A 27,630-nucleotide genomic window follows, 5' to 3' on the forward strand; every position below is an offset into this window, starting at 1 on the left:
CGCTGCCCCGGGGAGGGCTCGGCCCGGCCCTCGGGGGCGGGCGAGTCCCGGGGCTATGAAAGGAGCGGCGGCCGCGCCCGCCCCAGAGCCGCTTCCCCGCCGCGCCGCTCCGCACCGGCGGCCGCCCCGGAGCCGCTGCCCTCACCATGGTAAGCGGGACGGGGACTGGGACCGGGACTAGGACCGGGATTAATATCGGGGCTAGCATAGGGATCGGGGCTGCCGCTCCGCCCAGAAAAGGCTCCGATTCCCCGGAGGGCGGAAGCGCCGGCGGCGTTGCCGACACGCGGGCGCTGAGCCTGAGGGCGCTCGGAGGTGCCGGGCACCGAGAACGGCCCCGGGGCCCGTGGGTCCCTCTCGGGGGTCCCGGGACGCTCTGGGGGCTGCCGGGGCACGGGCAGCCCGCGGCCGGCAGCGATGGCTCCCTCCACGGTGGGGAGCAGGAGACAAGCGGCAGCTTTGTGGGGGCGGCTCAATGGGAGATTGTCCGGCGGGACCCCGCTCCCCCGGGCTCTGCGGAGCCTTTGTCCGCCCGGCCCGGCCCGTGAAGGCGCCCGTTGTCCCCGAGCCGGCGGCGAACAATGGCCCGGGGGGGCCGCGATTGTTCCTTTGTTCGCGGGGCTGAAAAGCGCCTCAGTCCCCTCGGCAGCTGCCGCGGCAGAACAGCGGCCCCGGTCCCCGCCCGCGGGACGGCCCGGTGCGGAGCGGGCACAGCCCGGTGCGGAGCGGGGACAGCCCGGCCCTGCGGCCCCCGGGCAAGCGGGGCACCTGTGCTGCGCCCCAGGTAACTCACGGCTCCCTCCGCTGTGAGCACTTTGAGCCCCGAGTGCGCCGGGAAAGCAGCACGGGGAGCCCGCAGGTCCCCGCGGCTCTCAGGGGCTCCTCTGTCCCTCAGGCTGCAGCTGAGCCCAGGGCAGGCAGTGCCCCTGGGAAATGTGGGGTCCTGCTTCTGCTCCCATTTGGGCATTTAGAACCAAACCCATCTGTACCATGTGGGATAAAGAGATGGGGAAATCAGCATCTGAAAAGTGTTTTTAAAAACTGCGAACTGGAAGCACATTTTTCTGGCCCAGGCAGAGTGGTTATGTTTTATGTAAAACTTCTCAATTTTTGCATCAAAGACATCACTCCCACGGTCCAGTGCATCCCAGGCTGGGCTGGCCTTCAAGCAGTTCATTTATTGACCCAACAAACACTGTCTGCCTCGGTGATGCTATTGAGGACTCGCACAGCTGAAGAAACCCCTGCTTTCCTTTCAGTCCCGTGTTTTCCCAGGCCCTACTGGGAATTAATCTGGGATTTTGCTAACTGGAATGGAGCTGCTGGCAGGAGGGGAGGGGCAGCCGTGCCAGCTCCCCGCGGCATCTCCCGCTCACTGCTGCCAACCGCCAGTGTTTCGTTTCCTCCAGCACTCGAGGTTTCACTTTCGAGTTCTGCCTTGCAGCTGCTGGGAGGGGTTTGGCTTACCTGGAAGCCCAAATTCCCTCCTGTGAGGTGCTCAGCTGCTGATCCTCAGTGCAGCTCAGACAGAGACAGCAGCATCCTTGTGGGCTGCTCTAGGAAACAGCCTGGGAATTGAGTTTGTGGTTCAGCTGAAGGGACGGGAGTGTGGCAGCTCTCAACCTGCTGGGACTTTCCGTTCCCCTGCGCTCCTCCGTGGGTCACTGCCCTCACATCCGGCCGCCACAGGTGTGTTTGTTCAAGAGCTCAGGCTGAATGTGCCACACGAGGAGGGCTGGGGCTTTGTGGCAGCTCCTGGTGCCTGAAAAATCCCTTCCCAGTGGGGCAGGACTGCAGCTGTGAGCCCAGAGCAAGGCTGAACCTTCAGCCCTTGGGTGGGATGCAGTGGATTTCTGCTGTACAACCAGCCAGAGCAGCTGTGGGAGAAGGAGTCAGCTGAGCAGGGCACCCAAGTGAGGCAGTGTGGGGGAGAAGCTCCCTGTGCTCGTCCTTTCCACTAAAGGTCCCAGCAGGGCCACATTATCTCTGCAGTTCCTGCCCTGCAAAGTGTTTTCTCCTTCCATTCCAGAACAGAGGCTTCTCCAAGAAGAGTCACCCTTTCCTGCCTAAAATATTTAGAAAAATGTCTACTCAATCAGCGAAAGAGAGACCTGAGAGTTTGCATTTCCCATTCCTGGACGATGAAGACACCATCTCCACGCTGAAAGAATCCAAAACCTTTTTCATCCTCCGGGGCCTGCCTGGCAGCGGGAAATCCACCCTGGCCCAGGCCATCCACGATCGCTACAAAGACGCCTGCAAGGTCATCTCTGTCGATCACTATAAAATCACACCACTAATCAGGAGCTCCATTCCTGAAGAGTACTCCAAGGTGGATGAGGATCTAGTTGACTATTGCAAACGGGAGATCAGCGTCATTGTTTTGGACGACACCCACCACGAGCGGGAGCGGCTGGAGCAGCTCTTTGACATTGCTGACAAGTATCGCTACAAAGTCATCTTTGCCGAGCCCAAAACCCCCTGGCGCTTGGATTGCCCCCAGCTCAAGGACAAGAACCAGTGGAAACTGTCTGTGGAAGAGCTGAAGAAGATGAAGCCAAGCTTAGAGAAGGAATTCCTGCCCATGTATTTTGGGTGGTTTTTGAGCAAAAGAAGTTCGGAGATCCTGAGGAAGGCTGGCCAGGCATTCTTGGATGAGCTTGGGAGTCTCAAAGCCTTCAAAAAGGAGAGTAAATACTGTATGTATTGATGCTCTTTTACAACATTCTTACCTCTTGATGAGTCTGATTAGCTTCTAAAGTCAATTTCTAACAGTGCCAACAAAAAAAGCTTTTTAAAGCTACTAACCTAGTCTTCATAGTTGACAAAGTTGCTTTTTAAAGTAAAAATAAATTAAAGAGCTTTTCCCAAGTCTGCTTAGGTCTGGCCCCACAGGGCACAGAGCTCGGGTGGCAGCAGCAGGACATGGGATCCTGGGTGTCCCCTGGTTCCACGGGGTTCGGTGGGAAAAAGGCAAAGAGAGGGAAATGGGAAAGGCTGAACTGAACAATCCCATCCCTTAGGGGACTCTCACATCTCATCAGGTTTAAGATGAGCCACGATGATGCACAGGAGCTTCTGTTCTCTGGCTCCATCTGCAGTGAGCCTGGGAGGAGGGAGGGGCTTGGTTTCCCACCCAGCAGTCAGAGATGAGATGTGAAGGCAGAGATGGGACCAGGGCTGGTGGGTTGACATCAGGGGCATCACTTCGTGACAGTGACTTTGTTCACCTGTATCTGCAGTTCCTTCTGCTATCGAAGATCCCAAAATAAAAATAGATCTCACCAGCTACTTCGTGAAGAGGCCACCTGGGGTCCTGCACTGCACCACGAAATACACTGAGTTTGGAAAAGCAGCTGGAGCCGAGGAATACGCGCAGCAGGAAGTGAGTGTTGGGGTCCCACCTCCTCCCCACACCCCCGTGTCCCCTCCCTCCCCTTTGGGCTGTCCATGAGCCTGGGAGAGGGTTGGGATGGGCTTTGCTCTCACCCAAGAGGCCAAATATAGGGACAGGAACTACATCCATATGGCCTGTGCAGAGAAAACTCCAAACTGTGGACATGGTGATTTTGTTTCCTATTTCCAAACAAAATACTCCAACTTTCCCCAATCACACATGACTTCCAGAATAATCTCTGACAGCTTGAGCTGAATGATGATGAATTGAGGTATTTACATCCTCAGATTGATTATTTCAGAGCACATAAGGCCAGGTTAGATATTGGAAAGACGTTACCAGCTCCAGATCCACAGAGCTGGCACATCAGGCACTGACCTTCTCCTTGCTCTGGATGTTTTGCCCGTGCCACAGCAGGAGCAGCCCCAGTGCATCCCCACCAGAGGCACTAACCCTGCCCCCTGTGTGTGTCCCTCTGCAGGCTGTGAAGGCTTCCTATGGCAAAGGCTTCACCCTGTCCATCTCTGCCCTGTTCATCACCACAAAGACTGTCGGGGCTCGCATCGAGCTGAGCGAGCAGCAGCTGCTGCTGTGGCCGGGGGATGCTGACAAGATCCTGCCCACGGACAACCTGCCCCGGGGCAGCCGTGCCCACATCACCCTGGGCTGCGCCAACGGCGTCGAGGCCGTCCAGACAGGGCTCGACCTGCTGGAGTTTGTCAAGCTGGAAAAGGCAGGGAACAAAGGGGAGCAAGTGGGGGAAATTGGAGGAGGGAAACTGCTGTATTTTGATAATGGGATGTGGATGCTTGTGCTGTCGAAAAAGATTGATGTGAGGGCGATATTCTCGGGGTACTATGGGAAGGGAAAGCTGGTGCCAACGCAGAGCACCAACAAACGGGGCGCTGCCTTCAGCTCCTGCACCATCATCTAGGAGCACGGGCAGGGCAGCTCCTCGGCTTGTTTTTAAAAGGCAAGTAACTCCTGTAACCTTAAAAGTGTAAAGAGAAATAATTTCTACCTTTACTAAAGTCAACCCTCCTGCCCACCCCAGCGTGAAGCCTCTGGGGAGTTATCGGCCTCAGAAAAGGAAGAAAACAAGCAACTGTCACGGATTTTAATGTGAGTTTTGGAGGGAACCTGCTGGGGTGTCCTGCTTGTTTTCTTCCTTGGAGAAAGATCAACTCTGGGGCTTTTATTGCTTCCCTCTGAACCACAATCGTTCGATCTTTACCTGCTGGCACTGACCAAAGCCTGGCAGTCGCTGGTCTGGAGCCAAGGGAACTGCAGGATGTCCCTCCCCTCCCACACCCTGGGGCTGGCACTGGCCATTCTGATCACAGGGTCAGAAACAGTGAGACCTGGGCATGGGTCACTCCTGTCAGGAGTCCTGTCCTTACCAAGGGTTTGGCCCTAAGGACAGACCTTGCTGAGGGCAGCGGGTCCTGGCAGCCCTAATCACAGCTGCCCCCAGTGGGCTCCATCCCAGCTCCTGGGATGCTCTGGGGACAGCCAGGAGGAGGGCACTGTGCCAGGTGATGCCTTAAAGACACCAACTTTGGGGGAAATCAAGTGAAACACCAGGACAGGGAGCCAATTCCTGCAAAGCAGCTCCTCCAGCCATTTCCCTCCACCTGGGCTGGACCAAGCACCATCCCCTGTCCTGTAGGGAACAATCCTGCCTTGGCAGGGAGTGGAAGAGATGAACTAACATCTTTTCCATCTTATTTGATAAGAAACTAAAATCATGTCTGAAGTACACAACTGGACTTCATGCAAGATTTTACTCCCTTCCTCTAATGCACTTGAATGTTAAGTTAGGCTGGAGTAACCCCGTAGTGTAGGAAGTGGAGGCACTGTAACCTTGTAACTCACGTCTGCTCGAACCTAAACCCCAGCTGGAAGTTACTGACCCAGCACTTGAGTCATTAAATGTGTTCTATTGAAACCTGGGTTTGTGCTCTGGCAGGCCCTGGCCCAGCAGGGCCGTGGCTCCTGGGCATTGTTTAACACAAAGCTCCACTAACAGCCCCAGGGACGCTCCCAGCTTGAGCTCTGCTCTGGGGAGCAGCAGAGTGAATTAACCCAGCTAACCCTGTAAATACTGACTGTGTTTGAGGCCTGGGCACAGCTCACCCTGAGTCCAATGTTGCTGGGGCAAGGAGCATTTCTCTCTGATTGTTGAGGCCAAAAGCAGGGAGAGCTTTGGTGCTTTTCTGCTACCAAACACTTTGCTGTGTAAGCAAAATACTTCCTGCTGATCAGAAGCAAAGGATAAGAATAAATTCTCGTTCTACCATAAAATAGTGAGCTATAAACCCACCCAGAGCACCTGTGACCCTTCATGGAGAAATCCCTCCAACCTTCCACACTTGGCAGCAGCTGACAGAACCTCAAGGGTTTGATCCACCAAAGCTCTACAAGGGATTTGCCAGCACCTGCTCAGGGGCTGGCTGAGCCCACAGCCCCAGTGCCCAGATCACTCCAGCACCAGAATACACAGCTGGAATCTCTCCTTCATCTGCCTGTTCAAAAACAACAGTGACATTGTCGTCGTTTGAGTTTTTATTAGTTTGTACATCATATACAGTTTATAATAAAGTAAAACCGATTGCATATGGGTCTGCTCAGGCTGATTTCCCATACAAACACGGCATCAAGAGTTCTGCTAAGGAAGTAAACAACAAATATTCACATTTTTTACCATTCACATCCTAGAAAGGTCCAAGAGGGACAGCTGGTACCGATGTGGAGCCCGGCTGGGAGAGGACGAGGAGTTTGGCAAAGCAATGGGACAGCAATTGCTCCATGCAATTCCCCTTTCCTCCCAGGGAAAGGTTGAGCTATGTACACTGAGGTAAACATTCCGAATTCCAGTTCAGAGAAACAGGGCAGCGCAGGGACGAGCTCCTCTCCGGGCGGCTCCGCATCGGCGCCTGCGTTTGTCCTGACTGCTCCACACTCGTGACCCGCGTGCACTGTGGGGCTCTGGGGGCTCCCCGGCCCCTGGGGTGCTGCCTCACACCTCACTCTGCTCACAGGAGCCATGAGGGGACACTGGGGACAGGGCTGGGGTGGCAGCAGGGCTGGGCAGTGCCCAGGGATGCTCCAGCACAGAGCAGAGCTGTCCCTTCAGGCTCAGATCTGGGTGAGGGAAAACGCCCAGCACTGCTCCAAGAAGGAACAATCCCATCCATGATGCTGGGAGTGGGCCAGGAAGGCTAAAGAGTTTTACATCAGCTCCCACAGTCGTGCAGGGACCCAGAATGGCCCCACAGAGCCAAGGGCAGGGACAGCCACCAGCTATTGTCACCCAGCCCTGCCACAGCTGCCCAGGGACACGGCTGGCTGCAGCACACAGTTGTCCTGTTCCCTAGGGAAGAGGAGGGGAAAGGACAAGGCACGAATTTAAACAGGATGAAAACCATCCATTAGAGATAAGAGAATATCTGGAGTTATTAGTGGAACTGAGGAGGTCATTTGGAAATGCCAAAGCAGCACATGGCCCAGCCCTGGGGCTGTTGGAGGGCTGCAGGCCCAGGGCCAGTGTGGCTGGACAGGGACTGGCACCTGCCCCCATCTCAGACACACCACAGCAGTGCCCACTCTGTGTCTCAGCAGGTACAGAGAGTGGAGGGGCCATTCTATTCCATGGAAAGTACTCTTGTACTTGAACAATTTGTCTTTCTCCTGTTTTCCAACTTGCATTTCTGCATTTACACCAGCCAGCAGCCCTGGGGATCCTGCTCACTGAACACTCCCAGGATCAAAAGCAAATCAGGAATCAGGTACATTTCTGTGCAGCCAGAGCAATGAGGGTGCCCAGAACCTCCTGAATGGACTTCACAGCTTTCCAACCCAAACTATTCCATGATTCTCTGAGTATGGCCAGACCAAACCACATCCAAGGCAAAGCCCAACAGCCACACAAGTACTGATCTCCCTGCCAGAGCTGCAGTCCTGCAGCAGAGCCCTCACATGCCAGCTCTGCCCACAGCCACACTCACACACTTCTCTTCACAACTTTCCCAGAGAAGCTCTCGAGCTGCTCAGAGCATCCACTCCACACTCAACTGCTGGAAAACACCCCCAGCCTGGTCTGGCTCTCAGCCACAGCAGCTCTGCTCTTTCCAGGCCTTTCCTGAGAGCAGCAGCTCCCACAGCACCAGCCATTCCCCCTTGGAGAGCCCTGGCAGGAGGTGCCAGGCTGAGAGTCACACCAAAGTGTCCCCAGCACCACCTCCTGCACCTCTGTGTGCTCTCTGTCCTGCTGGGGCAGCATCACCTGAAGATGCTCATTGTGGCAAATCCCTGGGGCTGGTGGCACCAGGACGTGTGGGCAGCTGGAGCCCTGGCACTCAGCTTCCCTGCAGCTACACCCAAGCACAAGCCATGGACAACATGCTGGAACCACCACGTGTGGAGGCAACACTCCAAGCAATGCACAGCTGAGCCCATTTTTTGGAAAATGCAGATTTTTGTCTCCCCAAGCCGTGCTGGGACACGGTGGGGTCACAGTGCCACTGGACACTGCTGCTGCCCTGAGGTGCCAGGTGCCACCAAGCCCTGCTCTGTGCCAGGGGACAGGCACTGCACAGGGCAGGGGGCACTCTGGGCTAGTGGAAGGTGTCCCTGCCCATGGCAGGGGTTGGACTTGGCAGCTTTTAAAAGCCTTCAAGCCCAATCCATACCATGGTTCTGTGCATTTGCCTTCACCTTGATTCACGTAACAACGTGCTGTAGAAAGTCTTGGCACTCACCATATGAATATTTAACTACATTAAATCATGCATTCATGTACAGGTTATAAATAGCTGCTGTATACATTTCCTCTCCCAGAAGCAGAGCCATTCCACTCCTATGCTCCAAGGAATGGGCTCAGGCAGCTTGGAGAGAAGGAAGGAAGCTGCTCACACTTCCCTGGGGCAGGGGAAAATGAGAATAAACTCACTGACAGACACAGAACATGGCTCTGCTCAGCAATGGGAGACTGAGAACAGCCCAAACTGTACAGTTGACATCAACACACACACACACAGGACCAGATGTCATGGAACCAAAATGCCACTAAACTCTTGTAAACTCAGATTACAGTGCCAGGAAAGCTGGGGAAGGAAGCATCAGTGTGCATAGACCAGTATTTCAGTTCCCCACGTTTTCACCATTTCAGAGCCTGGAAAGTGCCAGGACCCGGCTTGGGTCCATCCCTCACACGGGTGTGAAGGACTTGAACAAACGTGGGAGAGTCAGGTTTTGAAAGCATTACTCAGCACTGGTTCACTTAGAAAGCTGAGCTTCAAACGAGTTGTAAAATATTCTAAATTTAAGCCCTTAAATTTTCCCTCTGTTGAAGCAGATTGTCAAGAATCCTGACCAAACACCACAGCAGGACCACGACACCATGGACCCCACAGCCCCTGTCCTGCTGCAGGGAGGGAGGAAGACAAAGAGGTGCCATTCCCAGTGACCACCCGGTGCAATGAGCTCCCTGCAGGCTTTGTTCTGCTGTGGGGAGGCAAAGAATCACTGGGAGCTTCTCTCAGCACAGCCCTGCCTGCACAAACCCTCATCCTCTGAGCAAACTGCAGCCTCCAACAGCCCCACACTGGCAGGGTGAGCTCAGGACCCCCAAGCCCTCAGGACCACCAGGCACAGCCCCTGTGCCCCTTTCTGAGCCCAGGACCCCCAGGCACAGCCCCTGTGCCCTCAGGACCCCCAGGCACAGCCCCTGTGCCCCTTTCTGAGCCCAGGCACAGCCCCTGTGCCCTCAGGACCCTCAAGCACAGCCCCTGTGCCCTCAGGACCCACAGGCACAGCCCCTGAGCCCTCAGGACCCCCAGGCACAGCCCCTGAGCCCCTCAGGACCCCCAGGCACAGCCCCTGAGCCCCTCAGGACCCCCAGGCACAGCCCCTGAGCCCCTCAGGACCCTCAAGCACAGCCCCTGTACCCCTCAGAACCCTCAAGCACAGCCCCTGTGCCCTCAGGACCCCCAAGCACAGCTCCTGAGCCCCTCAGGACCCCCAGGCACAGCCCCTGTGCCCAGGACCCCCAAGCACAGCCCCTCTGCTCCCCAACAGCCCAAACTGAGCACAGCCCCTGGGCCTGACAGCACCAAGCTCCAGAAGCCACCAGACAGGAGCTCACACAGGCACCTGGACCAAGCTGTGCAGAAAAGGGGCCATTCCAGAAGCAGAGCTCTCTCCCAGCTGAGGCTTTGCTGTAAAATCACCTTTTAGGTGAAAATCAAACTGCTGCCAGGCAGTGCCCCCACACCAAAGCCAGCAGGACACAGCTCATCCATCCCTCCAGCTCCTGCCCTGACACTGCACAAGAGGAAAGCACAGACTGCCAGCTCAGAGCTGGACTTTGCATTTTCTTGCTGCTTTGGAGGAGTAAATCACTGCCAGAGGAAAACCACACAACCAGGATAACTGAACACTGCACATCCCACACCACCCACCATCCCTGCCTGGAATTCACCTGGCATTGAAAGACTCACCCATGGCATGGATCAGTGACAGGAAATCACACATCAAGCTCAACAAAAATCAAGTTTAGCACAAATATAAAATATTCAAGTGGATTAATTTAAAAAAGTACAGTGAAGGAATTCAGCCCAGAGCAAATTCAATATTCCCTTAAACAGGACAATCTTGGGAACACAAAGCCCTTAATTCCAGCTGCATCACAGGGAATTCTCACATAAGCTGCTCTTGGAACTCTAAGCAGCATTTCTCTGATACAGAATTGTAAGCTCACATGTTATCACAGAAGTTTAATGCCCAAATGGGCCTTGCTGGGAGAACCATGGAAAAAAAAAAAAAAAGAAATAAAAAGAGCCAAGAAGCCAGGCTTGCAGGTGAAATGGGATTGTACAAAACTGGATTGAGCCTTGGCAGTATTTCCAAAAGATTAAGATAACTTACAAGTTACTCCAAACCTTGGACATGCTGCTTTGGAAGCAACCAGAAACAAACCAGGAATTCTTTCTCCCTCACACATGTGGAGATTCTGGGAAGATTCCAGGAAATCCTCTGTGTTGAGGGGCAGAAGCAGCTGAAAGCACGGGCCAGCATGGAGGGACCAAAAGATTCAAAGCTTTTATTTTTTTTTCAATTTTTCTTTTTTAATAAAGTTAAACAGTAAAACAAAATTCACAAGCCTTCCCCTCCCGAGCTGGTTTCCTCTTCACACACACAACACACAAACAGAGGCTCCAACCCAGAAATGAAACTGCTCTAAAGGACAACGAGACGTGATGGAGGAGGAGTCTGGGGCTGTCCATACTCGAGGTTAAAAGAAGCAGATCAGGTATGTGTGGTTTGATTTGTGTTTGTTTGCTTCTTAGCCAAACTGGAAAAAGAAATTTCCAGGCCCAGAAGCTGAAAAAGAAAATGGAAAATAATCAGGACTTTTCAAATCCCAATTGGTTTAGTGCAAACCTAAGCAGCAGCAGGTGGATGGCCAAGGCCACACAGGGTTCCAGGATGAGGAGTCCCCAAGTTTGGGGCTTTGGAACCCAGAAGAATCAGCTGAGACAGCAGGCAATACTTGGAAAGAGATTTGTGCAACAGCCAAATGCTCTCCTCAAGCAGCACATCCACTGGGAGCCCCAGGATCTGTGTACTCACAATTCCAGCCTGGGAGGAGAACATCTCACCTACCTTCAAAGCTGAAGCCCCCTGGCCCGCTGAAGAAGGCCTTGAAGATGTTGTTTGGATCAAATTCTACGGGGAAGAGAAGGAATTCATGAGTTGCACAGCTAAACAAGCATCACATTCCCAGAGTTCAGGAGCTGTCAGCTCACTGAGGCTCCAGAAGGGACTCAGGGCTGGCTCCAGGGCCATGCAGTGACCCCAAACAGGTAAAGCAGAGAGAACCTGCCATGGCACAGCCCAAGGATCTGCATAAGCAGCATTCAGGGACTCACAATGACACCATTTCCCATATTCTGTGACAGATTTCTGCCCACCAGCTGAGCCAACACCCACCAGAGTGTTCCAGGCTGCTCCCAGCTAGAACCACTCAGCTCATCCCAACTGTTTGTCAGGGACTAAACCAAATCAATTCATGGAACCATTCCCAGCAGCAGGCTTGCTCTAGGGGTAAGGCAGACCCTAAAGGGTTCAAGGCTGCCATGGCAGAGGGTTGGAAAGAGCACTGACCTCCCATGTTTAATCCATCCTCCTCCAAGTCCTGCCCACTGTCATAGCGAGCCTTCTTCTTGGGATCTGACAGGATGGTAAAGGCTTCACCAACCTCCTTAAATTTCTTCTCTTCTTCCTTCTGTACCTCTGCACTTGCTCCACTGTGTCTGTCTGGGAATGCACAAACAAGCAGGAAAAAACTTTTAATTTTCAGTGCAAATGGATAGTGTTAAACACTCCCAATGTTAATGTTTCATTTTCAGTGCAAATGGATAATGTTAAACACTCCCAAGCTCCTGCTGCAGATCTGTGGGCTCAGAGCTGCTATTTCCCAGGAATTCCCTCTTCCACATCCATTTCTGCCTCAGGCTGGCTGCACAGGGCCCACAGGGACTGCAGGGGGTACCTGGATGGTGCATTAGTGCTCTTTTCCTGTAAGCTTTCTTGATCTCATCTTCTGAGGCGTTTTTGTTCACCCCCAGGATTTTGTAGTAGTCTTTCCTTTTGCTCTTTTTCAGTTCCACCTGTGCATTCTTTAGGAGCTGCTTGTGTTCTGGAAAGGAGCACAACACCAGAGGGGAGGAGTTATTCCATCCCTTGTACTTCAGGACACCCAAAATGCAAGGGGACAGCCAAGACAAGAAGCAAAACCAGACATTCTGAATCCACACACAGGGTGAATTATCACTTCTGAATTATCTCATTCAGAGCTGGGAGAAAACCCAGACCACAAACAGGGATTTCCAGTGATTCTGAGGGCTTTTCCAAATTGTCCTGCTGGGGACAACAAAAAAATTGCCAATTCAGGGAAATCTGTGCACACACACAGAGTGCTTTTGTGCTCACCTTTTGTTTTCTCTGTCTGATAAACCTTCTCATAGTCTCTTACAGCATCTTCATATTGCTCTGTGTCCATGTAACTGTGGAAAGAAGCACAGATGGCCAAGGTGTCCCTCACAGGAATGTCAGAGGGGTTCAGTAAAGGCTGTGTGGGTGGATGTGGGTTAAGAGAAATGCTCTGGACTGCAGCAGATCAGACCTCAGAGGGGCTCTGACACTTATGGGGAACTCTATCACAGGAAGCTGCACTCTGGGCTCCAAGGGGACACTGAAAACTCCTCTGGCAGCAAAAGTTGTGCTTTAACAGCCTGATAACTCCAACATTCAGCTGCAGGAGCTGATCCCAGCCAGCTTGAGGAACAGGAAGCTGGTGCAGGGTCAGGGCTGGCACAGAGCTGCACACTGGCAGTGCTGGTCAGGAGTGACAATCCTGGCACCTCTGAGGGACACATGTCTGTGTGTCACCCCTCAGCCTTACTCACACATTACCTACACACTATAGCTTAGAAATTAGAGATGGGAGGCTGGAAAAGATTGATCTTGGAGGTCTTTTTCAATCTCTTTTCCAACCACTGTAAATTTGCAGACATGGAGAGAGAAGGACTCCATGGCACAGAACATCTATAAACAGTCAGTGTCTATAAACACAGTAAGCTGAGTCAAATCTTAGAATAAATCCTCCCTAAATCCTGTTCAGATCAGACATAAGGAAGAATTTCTTCACTGAAAGGATGGTCAGGATTGAAACTGGTTGCCCAGGGGGGTGGTGGAGTCACCATGGGAACACCACCCATGGCAGGAGATGTTCATGGAACAACTGGATGTGGTACTCAGTGCTCTGGTCCACTTGATAAGATGGAAACTGGTGAAAGGTTGGTGCCTTTGCATCAGGCAGTGATGAGGGAGGGAGAAGGGATTGATCCAGAAGAACTAAATCATGTATTGAGTTTAAAATAACCCCAGATCCTGGTGATTTTACAGCCCCATTTTCACCACTTAGCCTGTCTTGCCTGCTGGCTTTCTCATGGATGATGGAGGGAGAAGGGATTGATCAAGCAGAACCAAACTATGTGTTTGGTGTACAAAACCCAAATCCTGGTGATTTTACAGCCCCATCTCCACCACTTACCCTGCAGGCAAGACAGGCCTTCTTGTGGATGATGGAGGGAGAAGAGACTGATCCAGCAGAAAGGCAATGATGAGGGAGGGAGAAGGGGTTGATCCAGCAGAACCAAACTACATATTGAGTTTAAAAAAACCCCAGATCTTGGTAATTTTACACCCCCATTTCCACCACCTAGCCTGCAGGCAAGACAATGATTTTGGAGGTCTTTTCCAACCCAAATGATGCCATAAATCAAGAGGCAGTGCCAGATGCAGGCAGGCAGGAGAGGCCAGGGAGAGCCATCCCCATCTCAACACCATAAGGAGGAAGAGGAATAAATTCGGGGGTGAGGCCCTGCTATTCAGTCAAGCTCCAGATTTGTGATCCTGTCCCTCAGAGCTGCCCCCACAGGTGCCCAGGGCCAAGGTGCACTCACCACTGTGCCCTCCTCAGGTAGGCTTTGACATAGGTGTCATCCAGCTTCACCGCGTTCGTGCAGTCGTCGATCGCTTCCTCGAGTTTCCTAAGCTGCAACATCACACACAAGAGTGAACCCCACACAGGGAATAAACTCTGCACCATGCCCTCAGCCTAAGGAAAGTGTGAAGAATCTGGGAAAATCTCACTGTTTTCTGTGTCTCTATCTAAGGGGTTTTTTTCTAATTTCTCACCAACACAGAGCTTTTGTTCACTGGGGAAAAAAAACCATCAGAGGCTTGGCCAGTGACATGGCAGAGCTGTGTGGTGTTTCTGTGCAAGAAATGCACTCAAAACCAAGAGTCTTCCTGATAACAGCCCCAATTCTTTGTCCAAACTAATTCCTGGGCAGGAAGATAAACCTAAAAATATTTAAAATTTAGAAATATTTAAAAGAAGTCTTTTAGAAAAAGTGTTGTTTGTTTTCAGACACAAACATGTCAGACATGCATTATGTGGGCCTCCAGCTCATCCCACTTCCCAGGTTTTGGGAACAGTCTCTTGACCAAGTGGGGGTGGTCTGGGAAAGCAGCATCAACATTGAGGCAGCTGAGGAAGAAAAATGCCCAGAGGGCACAGGGTGGGAATTGGGAGCACTGTCACATCACTGGCTGTCTCTCTGGATAGTGCAGGACTAAAATTCAACAGCAAAGTGTCATGGGGCTTTAAAATAGGTCTTTTTTCTTTTTTTTAACATAAAAACACAAAGCAAGGCATGATTTACAAAAAGAATAGGAAAATAAATCTGTTCATTCCTGGGAAGGAAACAAACAGAGACAGGGCTGCTTTTTGCTGACTAAGATAAGGCTGAAGCACGTCCCTCCTCTCCCTCCCACTCCACGCAGCCCAAGTATTTGAGTTTTGTTTCTGCAGGACTTGTTTCTGCTGCCTGTTGGGAACTGCTCCAAGTGTTGTGCAAGCACAAAGGCCTGAAACACTGCCCATGGCCTCAGAGATGCAGCTGCCCAGCAGCCAGGGGAGCCTGTGCTCTCCAGAATAACTCATCTGTGGTTTCTCACTGTGCTGAGGGATTTGGAACCAGAACCTGCCACAGAACACCCCTTACCTTTGAATTAACCGTCCCTCTGTTGCAGTAGAGTTTGGCATTTGTTTTGATATTATTTGGGTCTATTCCTAGTGCCTCTGTGTACAGTTCATATGCTAGTTTGTAGTTGCCTTTCTTGAATGCTTTATTCCCATCTTCCTTCTTCGCTTTAAGTGCTTTGGCATTCTGAAAGGAAACACACCTGGGTAAGGAAACAAGGTCAGGGGCCAAGCACCTTGTTCTGCCAGACAAGGGTCCTCAGACACTGATTTCACTGCTTTTCTACTCTGGTTTCACACACTGCTGCAGGATACAAGTCACAGCCTTGTAGCTGAAATGATCTCACTTTGACTTTCCCCCAAGAGAAGCACTAAGGAACAGCCAGTGCCAGCTCCAGGCATCTTCCATAGGAAAAAGGCTGCCTGATTTTTAAGGAGAGAACATGACAGTGCAGTAAATTTATGGATTAAAATAAAAGGACCAGGAGTTCACTTTTTGAGAGCACATGAACAGATTTAAAGTCAGTTGAAGGACTACACCAGGGAAGGAGCATGAAGGAACAGTGTTAAATGAAAGTCAGGGTATTGGCCTGGATATTGGACCTGAAAGTCGGGAGTTCCTTTAAAACCAATTTATTTGGTTTTATTGCTCCTCTGTCTGACCAGGGAAGAAAGAGTGAAGGGGAGGCTGCTTCAAAACATCACAATCTGCTGCAAAAGAGTTTCTAGGAGCTTGGCTTTATCTGAGGCAGCAGCTGGCTGTCTTTGGGAAGGGTTGGACACAGCCTGCTCCTGGAGATCTGGGAAAGCCAATTGTGGTATTTGCTGGGTCTCCAGGACAAAGGAGGAATTGAGAATCTGACTCCATGTTCTTAGAAGGCCAATTTATTATCATATCATATTATAGAATGCTATACTAAACCTATACTAAAGAATAAAAAAAGGATACAGACAGAAGGCTTAATCAGATATTAATTAAAAACTTGTGCCTGCTTCCAGAGACCTGACAAAGCTGAGCTGTGATTTGTCATTAAGTTAAAACAATTCACATGAAAACACATAAAACAATTCAATCAAAAAACCACCTGTTGGATAAACAATCTCCAACCCACATTCCAAAGCAGCAAAACACAGGAGAAGCAATCAGGTAATTTTTGCTTTCATTTTTCTCTGAGGCTTCTCATCTTCCCAGGAGAAGAAATCCTGGTGAAGGGATTTTTCCAGAAAATATGACAGTGACAGCCAATGATGAGGGAGGGAGAAGGAATTGATTCAGCAAAACCAAACTATATGTTTGGTTTAAAAAAACCCAAATCCTGGTAATTTTACAGCCCTATCTCCAGCACTTACCCTGCAGGCAAGACAGGCCTTCTTGTGGATGATGGAGGGAGAAGGGATTGATCCAGAAGAACCAAACTATGTGTTTGGTTTAAAAAAACCCAAAATCTGCTGATTTTACAGCCCCATCTCTACCACAGCCTGTCTTGCCTGCTGGGTTTCTCATGGATGATGGAGGGAGAAGGGATTGATCCAGCAGAAAGGCAACGATGAGGGAGGGAGAAGGGATTGATTGATCCAGCAGAACCAAGCTACGTGCTGGGTTTAAAAAAACCCAAATCCTGGTGATTTTACAGCCCCATTTTCACCACTTACCCTGCAGGCAAGACAGGCCTTCTCATGGTCAGGGGCCATCCTGAGGGCCTGCACAAAGAACTGCACGGCCTTCTCGATGCAGTCCTCGTAGTACAGGCACAGCCCGCGCACGTAGAGCGCGTCGGCGTTGGTGGAGTCCATCCTCAGGATGTCACTGCAACACAGAAATGAAGGACATCTTCCCTGCTCCTGCTGCTTCCTGACATCCACAAGAACCTCCCTCCACTGAGAAAACACCTCCCCGTGGTGTTTTCTGGGCACCCCGTTGGAGAAGGAATGAAGGAATCTGACTCCGTGTTATCAGAATGTTAATTGATTATTTTATGTTATTATATCATACTAAAGAATGCTATACTAAAACTATACTAAAGAATAGAGAAAGGATACAGACAGAAGGCTTAACAAGATGCTAATGAAAAACCCATGACTCTCTCCAGAGCCCTGATTGGTCATTAAGTCAAAATAATTCACATGTTGGATAAACAATCTCCAACCACATTCCAAAGCAGCAAAACACAGGAGAAGCAAATGAGATAATATTGTTTTCCTTTTTCTTTGAGGCTTCTCAGCTTCTCAGGAGAAGAATCCTGAGCAAAAAGGATTTTTCAGAAAATATGACAGTGACAGGACCTAGTTATTTTAACAAGTTTGTGGTACAGGTAAGGTAAAAGGACAGAAGCCTCCTCAAGCAGGATGGCTGGTTGTGAATGGGGTCTGGATGCAGCTTCCTAGGAAGAATTATTGGGATAAATTCACACATTCCCTCCTTATCACAACATTTGTTGGACAACGCCCTTTTCCTGACTCAGAGATGGGGCAACTGAGAGGCATTTAAATTTTTAAATTTTATTTATTTTATTTTCAGTCACATGTGAAGGGTGAGACAATACAGCTGTTATAATTCACATAACCACAATCAGAAGCCAACTATTTCCTAATTACAATACACTATAAATGTTTCTTGGCCTATGAGCTTTAGCCACACCATACTGTAAATGCCTTAAAGCCAGTCATCCAAAATTACTCCTCATGGCTCCTACTACAATGCATCCTTCATAGTTCTATTTCTCCAAAGTATCCAGTCTTATTTGCAAGGCCACCTTTTGAAAATTTTTTCTAGCTCCATTTCTCTCTCACCAGTATCTGTCTCAAAGTTTTTACAGTTTCTCAGCATTTCTTGTCTCAAAGTTTCCATGTGGATGGAAACTTTTGTCAAGCCCTAAAAGTTCTCTACAAATCCATTTCCCATAATGCGCACTAAGTGTCATGGACATATTTTATCAAAAATCCTTTTGACAGGATTTTTCTCCTGAGAAGCCTCAGAGGAAAAGAAAAACAATAATTATCTGCTGCTGTGGAATGCAACAGGTGCATCTTTGATTGGGCTCATGTGGTTGTTTTTAATTAATGGCCAATCACAGTCCAGCTGTCTCAGATTCTCTGGTCAGTCACAAGATTTTATTATCACTCCTTTCCTTTCTAGCCTTCTGATGAAATCTTTTCCTTCTATTCTTTTAGCACAGTTTTAATATATAATTTTATTTTAATATAATAGGTATCATAATAAATCAACCTTCTGAAACATGGAGTCAAGATTCTCATCTCTTCCCTCATCCCGTGACCCCTGCGAACTCCACCACACACTAAGGAATATTTGTATTTTCTATTCCCTCACTTATTGCAGGCTTGGAGCCAGGATTGCCCAGCAGGTGCCCCTCATGCCCAGCCCTCAGACACTCACCTGGCCACAGACTGTGCCTCGGGGTACCGGCCCAGCAGTGCCAAACACTCGGCCTTGAGGATTTTGAAGCGGTGACAGGCGGGAGCGAACTCCAGAGCACGATCCATGCAAAACACAACCTGGGGTGGGAGAAACCACAGCCCTGAGCACAGCAAAGAGCCAAGGGCCTGCTCTGAACTGCTGGCCCGTGCCTGAGGTTTGTGTTTGATCAGGAAGGTGAGTGCAGACACCCATCTCCACTGCTTCTTTGAGTTTCCTAAGCTACAACATCACACACAAGAGAGTGAGCCCCACACAGAGAACAAATTCTGCACCATGACTTCAGGTGTGAAGAATCTGGGAAAACCTCACTGCTCTTTCTGTGTCTCCATCTAGGATTTTCTTTTCCAATTTCCAATGCTGGAGACACATTGCATTGGAAAAATTTTCCTGATATGTTTTTCAAATTGCATACCTTTTTGTAAGGTTGTGCTACTTTCCTGATATGCTTTTTAAAGTGCATAACTTTTCCAAAGGTTTTGCTATTTTCCTGTTATGCTTTTCGAAGTGCATACCTTTTTCAGAGGTTTTACTATTTTCCTGATATGTTTTTCAAAGTGCATACCTTTTTCAGAGGTTTTACTATTTTCCTGATATGTTTTTCAAAGTGCATACCTTTTTCAGAGGTTTTACTATTTTCCTGATATGTTTTTCGAAGTGCATACCTTTTTCAGACGTTGTGCTATTTTCCTGATATGTTTTTCAAAGCACATACCTTTTTCAAAGGTTGTTCTTTGTGTGCCAAGGTCTGAGGCACCTGCTGTGTTACTGTGACACAGCACTACACAAGACTCAAGAAACACCTGTAGGAAGTTCATCCCTTTAACCCTTCTAAACTGCAAGCCCCAAAGAAAGGGCCAAGAAGGACAATCCTGCCCCTGTTTCCTGCAGTATAAAGCCATGTGGGGAGGGACAGAAATTCAATAGACTGAGACAGTTTGGACTGGACAAAACACAAAAAAAGTACAGTGCAAGGACTGATCTTCCACTGGCCTGCCAGCCATGGGCAGGGTGAGCTAATGGGTCTTTTCCATGCCTGAGCTCTGGTGGGGACATCTGTGCAAGAACAGGGCATTGTTCCCCAAGGTTCATCTGCTCCTCAGCCCGTGACATCACGGCCCTGCTGTGGGAAGCACTGTGCTCCAGAGCCAAGGGCTCCTGGGTGAGGCAGGAGCAGCTCTCCAGGAACAAAGATCAAGTTTCATGTCAGTGAAGTGGGACTGGGGAAGTGAGGGACAGATGCAGATGCCCAGGCAGGGCCAATTCCTACACAGGAAATTCAGATTGATCACAAATCCCATTTGCTCCTCAGAAACAGGTGATACAAAGCTGGGATTTACCCTTCCAAAATCTTGAGCTTAGCCTAAGAGTGACCTGAACAATGAGCTCAATGTACTGGACAATCTCTTTTCTGGGATAAATCTGAGCCTTACATGCATCCACTGCACAGAAACAGTTGCATGAGAAGTGCTTGGTGCCTTTCAGATTTCATGCTGTCATTTCTTGTTCTATCAGCTCAGTACCAGCTGCATCCTGTTACAATCCTTGGGAAGAGAGATTTGGAAGCTGTAAGGAGAATGCCCCATGCAGATCTGCATTCCTCCTTGTATGACCCTCACTGGCACACAGCATGTCTTTTTTTTAAATTTTTTTCTTTTCTTTCAAAGAGTTGAGAAAGAATTCTGGACATGCATTTCAGGAGCAAAGTGTGATCAAATGCTGCTGCTGACAAAATCTGTCTCAAACAGCTCAATCATGACTCCACTCACCCTGCAAAGCAAACAGTGACAGAGAGTTGGCCTGAGCCAGTCACCTCCTCATTTGTCAGTGCTCAGGGAGCACGAGCTTTGCCACTTCCAGAGGTGACACAATTCACCAGCCAGCCCTGCTCCAACAGACATGGCACAGCACCTCCCAAACACCCAGCCAGGAAACAGCCACACACCTGCCTGGGCCATGTCAAACACATCAGTTTTTAGATAAGATCACAGCAAACAAGTTAATCTCACCTTCCTGAAATCCCGTTTCTCAAAATCCACTTCAGCTATTTTTTCATACTCAAGCACAGTTGTGGCATTCTTCAGCTGAAAGACAGAACACACCAGTGCTGCAGGACAGTGTCTGCTCTGAAATGCCACCAAGCAGCATTTCAACAGCCAATCCCTGAATGTCAGAGCCAAAACTACTGCAGACCATGGACCAATACTGCAGATGACATGAATACTTTTGCCAGCATTAAAATCAGTTTGAAATAAAGTGACTGAACTGAGAGTCCAGGAAAATGTACCCTGTGAAAGAGACACAGGGCCAGCTGCCTTGCACCACTCTCCATTTCTCCTTTGGCCAGCTCCTGGGGACAATTCAATCAGAAGATCCCCTTACCTCCTGCTGTGCCTGGGTATTTTTATGATCCAGTTCTAGAACTCGTTGAAAGCAGCGGCTGGCAGCCATGGCATTCCCTAGGGAAAGGTGGCACTTCCCTTCCCGGAGGTGGCCCTGGGAACACAGGGAAAAGGGATCTGCAAGAGCTGTGACAGGTGCAGAGAAGGGGCTGAAGGAGGTGCCTGAAGCTCTCCACGTACCCGTACGAAGCTGTCGTCCAACCTGACCGACTGCTGAGCATCCTCCAGCGCCTCTCGGAACCTCCCCAGCATCATGAGCGTGGCAGCTCTGTTCCCATAATAACTGGCATTATTGGGACACGTGTCTGGAGAAAATGCAAGACTCATTAGCAGTGTAATGCAGCAGCTGCACAATCTGTGGCACTTAAGAACATTGGCCCTGACTGGCATTATTGATCCGGTGACATTTCCCAAGGTAATTAAAGCAGGCAAGAGGTTTTCCTTCAGCATGTGCTGTCAGAAACCCCATTGGTGTGTTTGAAATCAGCAACCAGCTCCAGTTTTAGACATGGTGTTGAGTAAAGATTGATATTATCAGCTGTTCTCACCTATGGCTTTTGTGTAGTAGTTGAACGCTTCGTTGTAATCTTTCTTGGCATAGTATGCATTTCCCTGCTCCTTGAATGCTTCTGCTTCTCTGAAAGGAAGCAAAACAGCACATTTTCAGAAGAACTGAGCACCACACAGATTGTGACCATGACAAACATTTGACCCCCAAGCAATAGAACTGTTTAATGCTCCAAATTGAAGCTGGTTCTCCTGAGATCTCCTCAGCACACGCTGCCCAGCACACCCCATTTCCTGCTGGCTCCCAGCTACTCCACCTGGGATACTCAGAGATATTTCCTGGCCAAATTTTACACGGATGCCAGAGAAGCCTAAAGCCACCTTTGAGTCCCCTCAGAGTCCAGCAGAACTCCATGATAGGGATTTCATCCAACAGCCCTCTCCTGCAAAGGGCTGCAGCTCAGAACAAAAGAGACAGTGCTGCCTCTTTCAGGAGTCCCACATACTTATAAACCAGAGCCAAGAACAATTTCCACATTCAAAAGACAGCTAAATCAGAGAAATATGGGTACAAGCCTGCAACAGAAGCCTGGCACTGCCTTGGCAACAGGTCTAGAAATAGTCCTCACACTCAAGAGCAAGCATTTGCAGAGACAGTTTGGGACATTTAAAAACACACAACATATGGTTTGAAGCAGCTTCCCTTAAACTCTCGAAAGCAAAGCTTCCCCTGAGGGAAAGCAATGCCCTTCCCTTCCCTCATGTCCCTCCAGCCTTTCACCTGCACAGGGCAAGAGGGAGAGCACACCACAGTGATGGAACAGCAAATGTGAGCAGTGCTCAGCAGGCTGACCTGGGAGAGAACAAAGGGAATTGTGTTGGAACAAGTTCTCATGTTTTCAGCCTTGCTCAGGCTGCCATTGGCCATTCCCACACAACCACCTCATGCAGGGCTTGTTTTCACTGAGCCATCACACATTTCCCAGCTGGCAGAACAATGGACACTGGGAGCTGGGAAGTGTGCTCTTCACTTTCAGTTTTAAGTTTTGCTGTGTGCTACACCCCAGCTGAGTCCAGCCACAGCCCTGGCAGGAGATGAGATGGGTAAGAACTGGGGCAGAGCAAGGGGTAGCACACACCCACTGCCCCCCAAGGGCCTTGTCCTGGCTCCTGGGTCAGCTCCTCCCATTCCTGCTCCAGAAAATGATGAAGAGATGGGAAAGCGCCATCCCTGCTCTGCCCCAGCCCTCCCAGCATCACACCTGGGGCAGGTGCTGCAGCCTGGCTTTTCCTCAGGAGCCAGAACCCAGAAGAGCCCCAGAGCTCTGCACTCTCCCAGCCACACTGATGTGCCTGTGGGATGGATCCATATCACAAACACCAGGATGCAAACCCTGCATGATTAAAATGTTTCCAAACACAACCACCTGTTTTGAATATTACAGATCAAATATCTGAACACAGTGGAAAAACCACCCAGCACTTGTGCACTTTTGGAACCTGGGCAGGAAAGTTTCACTGTTCTCTTGTTTCTGTAATAACAAATAGAAGAGAAAATCACAGATCCTCTGAAAAGCTCCTTCCCTCAGGTCTGTGTTGTACAGTCTACAGAAATGGGTGAACAATCTTAATGGTAGAACTCACCTGAGTCACCACCACAACCTGTCCAGCACACTGGGCTGAATCATGAGTTCTTTCATCCATTTTACCTGTCCTGTCATGAGGAATTACCATCAAATACACACAGCTAAAGGCTGGCTGCCAGAGCACCCCATCTGCCACAAACTGCTGGGAAAATTGGTTTTGCCAGGGTTATGTTGTCTTTCTCCCAATTTTCAGAAAGCACCGGCACTTTGAGATGCCAGAGAAACACTCCCACACAGAGATTACTGTTTTCTACTCTTTTTTATTGGTCTGTTTTCCTTTTAAGCATTTTAATACAGATCAATGTATCAACAAGTCACAGTGCCTGGGGTGACAGTGGCAGAAAGGATAGCACAGGTATTTCTGCTGCTCACATGGCCTAAGGCTTAACCATGAGGATGGTGAAAGCAAATCACCTCCAATGAAGATTGTAAAAGCAAATCACCTCCAATGAAGATTGGGAAAGCAAATCCCCTCCACAGCATGAGGGCAAAGGACCTGCTGGAGCTGTCAGGCTGGGCTGGAGCTCCAGCACCAGGACAGGAGCAGTTCTGCCCTGCTGTGCCCTGATGACATCCAGAGCACACAGTCCCTTGTTTACCATGGCTCTGGCTCCAACAAGGAGAACTGCAGCCCCTGATCTCACTGGGGATTGTTTCAGCCCAACAGATGCTGTGGTCTGAATGAGCTCATTCTGCCTCCTGCGCTGCTGGGGCCTGCACTCCCCACTTGCTACTTTTGACACTGAAGAAGAATCGTGCTTTGCTGAAACACACCCCCAGCTGAATGGGTGTCTTTGTGACAGGGTTGGTGTCTTCACTGGGCTGCTCCATGCTGGACACAGAAACACAGAGGAGCTGCACCAAGGAGCTGGGTAAGAAGCTTGTCTTTCATCACCCACAGGCACAGGAGGGGCTGGTGGGAGTGACTCTTCTTGTGAGCAAGGCAATTATTTTTTTCTCTTTTATGGTATTTCTCAGCATCTCTAATACTTGAAGTACTTTGGTCCCAGTCACCTAGAGAACCTGCCACCACGGAATCATTTGGGTTGGAAAAAATCTCTGAGATCTTAAGACACCGATCACCACCTTGTCAACCAGACAGCACTGAGTGTCATGTCCAGCCATTCTTTGGACATGGGAACTCCACCTGCTCCCTGGGCAATGCTTGACAACCCTTTCTGAGAAGAAACTCCACCTGATGTCCAGGCTGAACCTCTCGCGGCACAGCTGGAGACCGAGGAACTGGAGCAGCAGCTGCGTGCGCTGCCGCTCCCGCGCACACCCGAGCTGTGAGGATGGAGAGGAACCAGCACAAGGCTCCTTCTCCTCCCTGTGCCCTGTGCAAGCTCAGCCCCTGCTCGTTCCCAGCACAGCAGCTCTTGGAGAAGCCATGCTGCACACAGTGACACAATCCCACGCTTGCCTAACAACTCCTGCCTCCTCCTCAGAGCTTCCACACGCTGCCCCCGCTCGAGTGCCGATCGTGGCTTCCACCTCCCACTCCAGCTCCCCATGAGACTCCTGCAGACACCTGATTTTCTGCCATGGGAACCTTCAGGGATCTGTAAGCCAGCAGATCTTGATCCAGGTGTGCTGGCACATCCCTACCAAGGCAATACTACCAGGGACAGAAATCCAACACCTAAGCAGATGGCAGAGTCACCATCTCCAGCTCTCCTGACCCTCACTCCCACTTCACTGCCTGCCTCCATTATGAAACTGTGCAAAACCCTAAAATAACCAGCATTTAAGGAAGTCTCCAAAATCCTGTCCTGACCAAGTAATCTTTCCTGTTATGCTCTGGCAATTTTGTGCAGTTCCTGCAGAGGATTTTCCATCAATAGGACATGGTGCCTTTATCAGGCATTTTTTGGGGGTGAAATCCCACCCAGATTCTCAGCTGTCAGATGTGACTCAGCCACTGGGGTAAAATAAGTTGGGTGATCTCAATTCAGTTTACAGCAGGCAGATGTCTAGAGCTTAAAATTAGCCATCATGTTTGCCCCTGGACATACAATACCCTCCCCTCCCTTCTTTCAGGGCTTGGAAGAGCAACAAAACACTCCCTGTGCCAGAAAGATACAGAGTGCACTTTAGAGACCTGTCCTCAGGTGAGGTTTGACACTGAGTGAAGATTTAGGCATAAAGGAATATATTTTTATATATATAGGAATATATTACATATAATGAAATATATATTTACATATAAAGGAATATACATTTACAACTTCCCCATGAGGGGCAAGCACTGAGCTCTTCTCTCTGGTGACCCCAGGGAGTGGCTGGGGCTGGGTGAGGGAGGGTTGGGTTGGATTTTAGGAAAAAGGTGCTTTGCCCAGAGGGTGTGTGGGCACTGGGACAGGGCAGTGGTCACACACACTGGTGTGTGACAGGCTGCTGAGCCCTGCTGGGCAGAGCAGAGCTGATTCCTGGCACATCAGCTCCCCCCAACGCACAGATACTGTGGCAGAGACTCAACACAGCCCCCAGCTCGGAAATCTGAGTGTGGACACACAAATCTCTACATGGATGGGCCAAGGAAATAGACAATATATAACAAAGGGCTGCCTTGAGCCTCTCAACAGCAGAGCTGAACCTGAACCCTCAAGGTGCTCAAACCCTCAGAATGTTCCTCATAACCGAGGGCAAACTCAGAAGGCCAAAAGAGCCACAAGAACCAAAATACGCCCCAAGAAATGCAAGGATTGACCCAAACCTTCCCTGCAGCCACGAGTGAGAAGAGCAGGCGAGTCCCAGCTTTAATTGTGCTGTTATGTAATTCCCAGAGCTCAGAATTAACCTAATTCCCAGCAATGGCCCCATCCTGCCTGGCAGGGCCACAGTGTAACTCCTGTGAAAATCCATGGAAGGCTCTAGAATCAGCCTGAGACTGCTTTTTTTTTGAAGGAAGCAATTTCTTTGGAATTAAGGAAGCTAACCAGTTTAGGAATTCCATGGGAAAACAACTGCATCTACATTACTATTCACCTCAAAAAAGCACATTTCATGTTAAGGAAATAGGGTGAAAGTGTAGGTATGGATCACCTTTCCCTAATGGATAAAGCAACTGCCTAAGTTAGATATTCAAATACTCTGCAGATGCACAGGGAAGCAAACAACTACAAGAGTGCCTTCTGCTGCTTCTGGTATGATCAGGAGATCATAAAATAATTCCAGATGAGTAAAATGGGCTGGTTTATCACCTGGGAAGTCCAAGTGCCCATTTACAGGCAGAACAGGAATAGGAAAGTCATTTCCAGGTTATCCCAGAATGACCTGGTGTCCCTCAGATAATTCACCCCTCCTGCCAGTGCTGCCCCAAAACTGGCTAGAAATTACATCTGTCCTGGAGGAAACTCACTGAGATGCACCTGGAAAAGCCTCTTGGTGCTCAGCAACACCTGCAGACCTGGCCAGGCCCAGAACCTCCAGGACTCTGTGGGTCACTCCATGCTCATCACCTTGCTGTGGGAAATGTCGATGCCCCCACAGAGGCACCAACACATCCCAGAGGCTCTGCAATTTCCTAACAGCATTTTCCTGGCAGCTGGAGGTTCTTCAAGAAAACAAAGCTTCCATATGCTCCAGTGCTGAAGAAGGAGGAGAAAGATGCAGCCTGGAGCATGCACGGGAGCCAGAACCCAGAGGTGCCAGGAAGATGACAAGGAAATTCTCCTTGGCAAAGCTCCAGGGGCCCAAGCTCAGAAAGCAGCTGGGAACAGGGAAAAACTGTTCCCATGGGAGAGAAACCTTTGAAATTAATAAAGAAGCAAGAGAGTTTTTAGGGGTGGCCCAGTCCTGCTCATCAGCTGCTCAGCACTGGTGCACTAAAGGATAAAATTAACACAATTACATCAACACTTTCTGCCAGGACCCCAACAATCCATGAGGCAGCAGCAGACAATAATTATCCTGTGACCACACTCCATTCCTGTGCCCTGGACACCCTGGGAGCCCTCTGGCATGTCTGCAGCTGCTTCAGGGCATTATTTACAGCCATTCTGAAATGCAGATCTCCCCTTTTGCTCGTTTTCTAACTTTCCAGTTTTATTAAGCCACTGAGAACAGAATTGTGCATTCGGATAGAGGTAAGTCCTTGAGCAAAGTATCCATATTCTGCTGTGCTGTTACTCCTAAATGGAAATAACAGAACATGGAACTCTCATTGCTGAATTATCATAAGGATTCTGAAAAGGTTTTCCTTTATTTTTGCTGGTTTTTATGGGAGTGAGCATAGATACACCCCCAAAGGCTACACCAAATCAGTGTGTCCCATGTGGAGCTCACCCAGCTCTTACCTGGCCTGGGATGTTACACAAACACCTGACACCTCCTGAGGCTGCAACTCCACTCCCCAATACAAACAGTTATTGCTCTGATTTTCACAAGAGCAACTGAGCTACCACAGTGAAACACAAAGGGCAGGGTAGGGAAGAGGTCAATGTACAGAACTGCAAAGAAATCAGAGTGTGCAGGGCTGGCTCCCCCAGAGCAACACCAAGCAATCAGCTCCTGCCCATATGGATCCATTTCAGCAAGGGAAAGGTGCAACATTCCCAGAAGAACACAAAAAGGAAACACTGTGATAGCACTTAATGAAAGCAGGAAGGGAGAAAGGAGCTGGAGGTCAC

The 27,630-nt window shown here is 49.8% G+C and overlaps 2 protein-coding genes across 2 annotated transcripts in view; one reads left to right on the forward strand and one right to left on the reverse strand.

The window, feature by feature from the left end:
* Nucleotides 1-6,013, forward strand: CNP (2'',3''-cyclic nucleotide 3'' phosphodiesterase). Its single transcript, XM_005494371.4, has 4 exons — nucleotides 1-149; nucleotides 2,030-2,699; nucleotides 3,243-3,385; nucleotides 3,879-6,013. Exons 1-4 carry the CDS (start codon nucleotides 147-149, stop codon nucleotides 4,329-4,331), a joined length of 1,269 nt encoding a protein of 422 aa, XP_005494428.1. The 5' UTR covers nucleotides 1-146; the 3' UTR covers nucleotides 4,332-6,013.
* DNAJC7 (DnaJ heat shock protein family (Hsp40) member C7) overlaps nucleotides 2,197-27,630 on the reverse strand; it is a 26,807-nt gene continuing 1,373 nt past the window's right edge. The window contains exons 2-14 of the mRNA XM_074557367.1: nucleotides 21,395-21,483; nucleotides 21,027-21,151; nucleotides 20,827-20,940; nucleotides 20,454-20,528; nucleotides 18,406-18,524; nucleotides 16,665-16,818; nucleotides 15,034-15,198; nucleotides 13,927-14,018; nucleotides 12,392-12,465; nucleotides 11,952-12,098; nucleotides 11,564-11,716; nucleotides 11,063-11,125; nucleotides 2,197-10,780 (exon numbers count right to left, since the gene is read on the reverse strand). Of these exons, the coding sequence (XP_074413468.1) occupies nucleotides 10,743-10,780; nucleotides 11,063-11,125; nucleotides 11,564-11,716; nucleotides 11,952-12,098; nucleotides 12,392-12,465; nucleotides 13,927-14,018; nucleotides 15,034-15,198; nucleotides 16,665-16,818; nucleotides 18,406-18,524; nucleotides 20,454-20,528; nucleotides 20,827-20,940; nucleotides 21,027-21,151; nucleotides 21,395-21,483 (1,408 nt within the window). The 3' untranslated portion in view covers nucleotides 2,197-10,742. The remainder of the gene's footprint in view (nucleotides 10,781-11,062; nucleotides 11,126-11,563; nucleotides 11,717-11,951; nucleotides 12,099-12,391; nucleotides 12,466-13,926; nucleotides 14,019-15,033; nucleotides 15,199-16,664; nucleotides 16,819-18,405; nucleotides 18,525-20,453; nucleotides 20,529-20,826; nucleotides 20,941-21,026; nucleotides 21,152-21,394; nucleotides 21,484-27,630) is intronic.

This window comes from Zonotrichia albicollis, chromosome 23 (assembly GCF_047830755.1).
Source record: "Zonotrichia albicollis isolate bZonAlb1 chromosome 23, bZonAlb1.hap1, whole genome shotgun sequence".
NCBI lineage: Eukaryota > Metazoa > Chordata > Aves > Passeriformes > Passerellidae > Zonotrichia > Zonotrichia albicollis.

Excerpts from the sequence above, each read along its gene's own strand:
- CNP (XM_005494371.4), top strand. Across the intron at positions 2,700-3,242 it reads CAAAAAGGAGAGTAAATACT|TTCCTTCTGCTATCGAAGAT; the intron begins GTATGTATTGAT and ends CTGTATCTGCAG. Across the intron at positions 3,386-3,878 it reads AGGAATACGCGCAGCAGGAA|GCTGTGAAGGCTTCCTATGG; the intron begins GTGAGTGTTGGG and ends GTCCCTCTGCAG.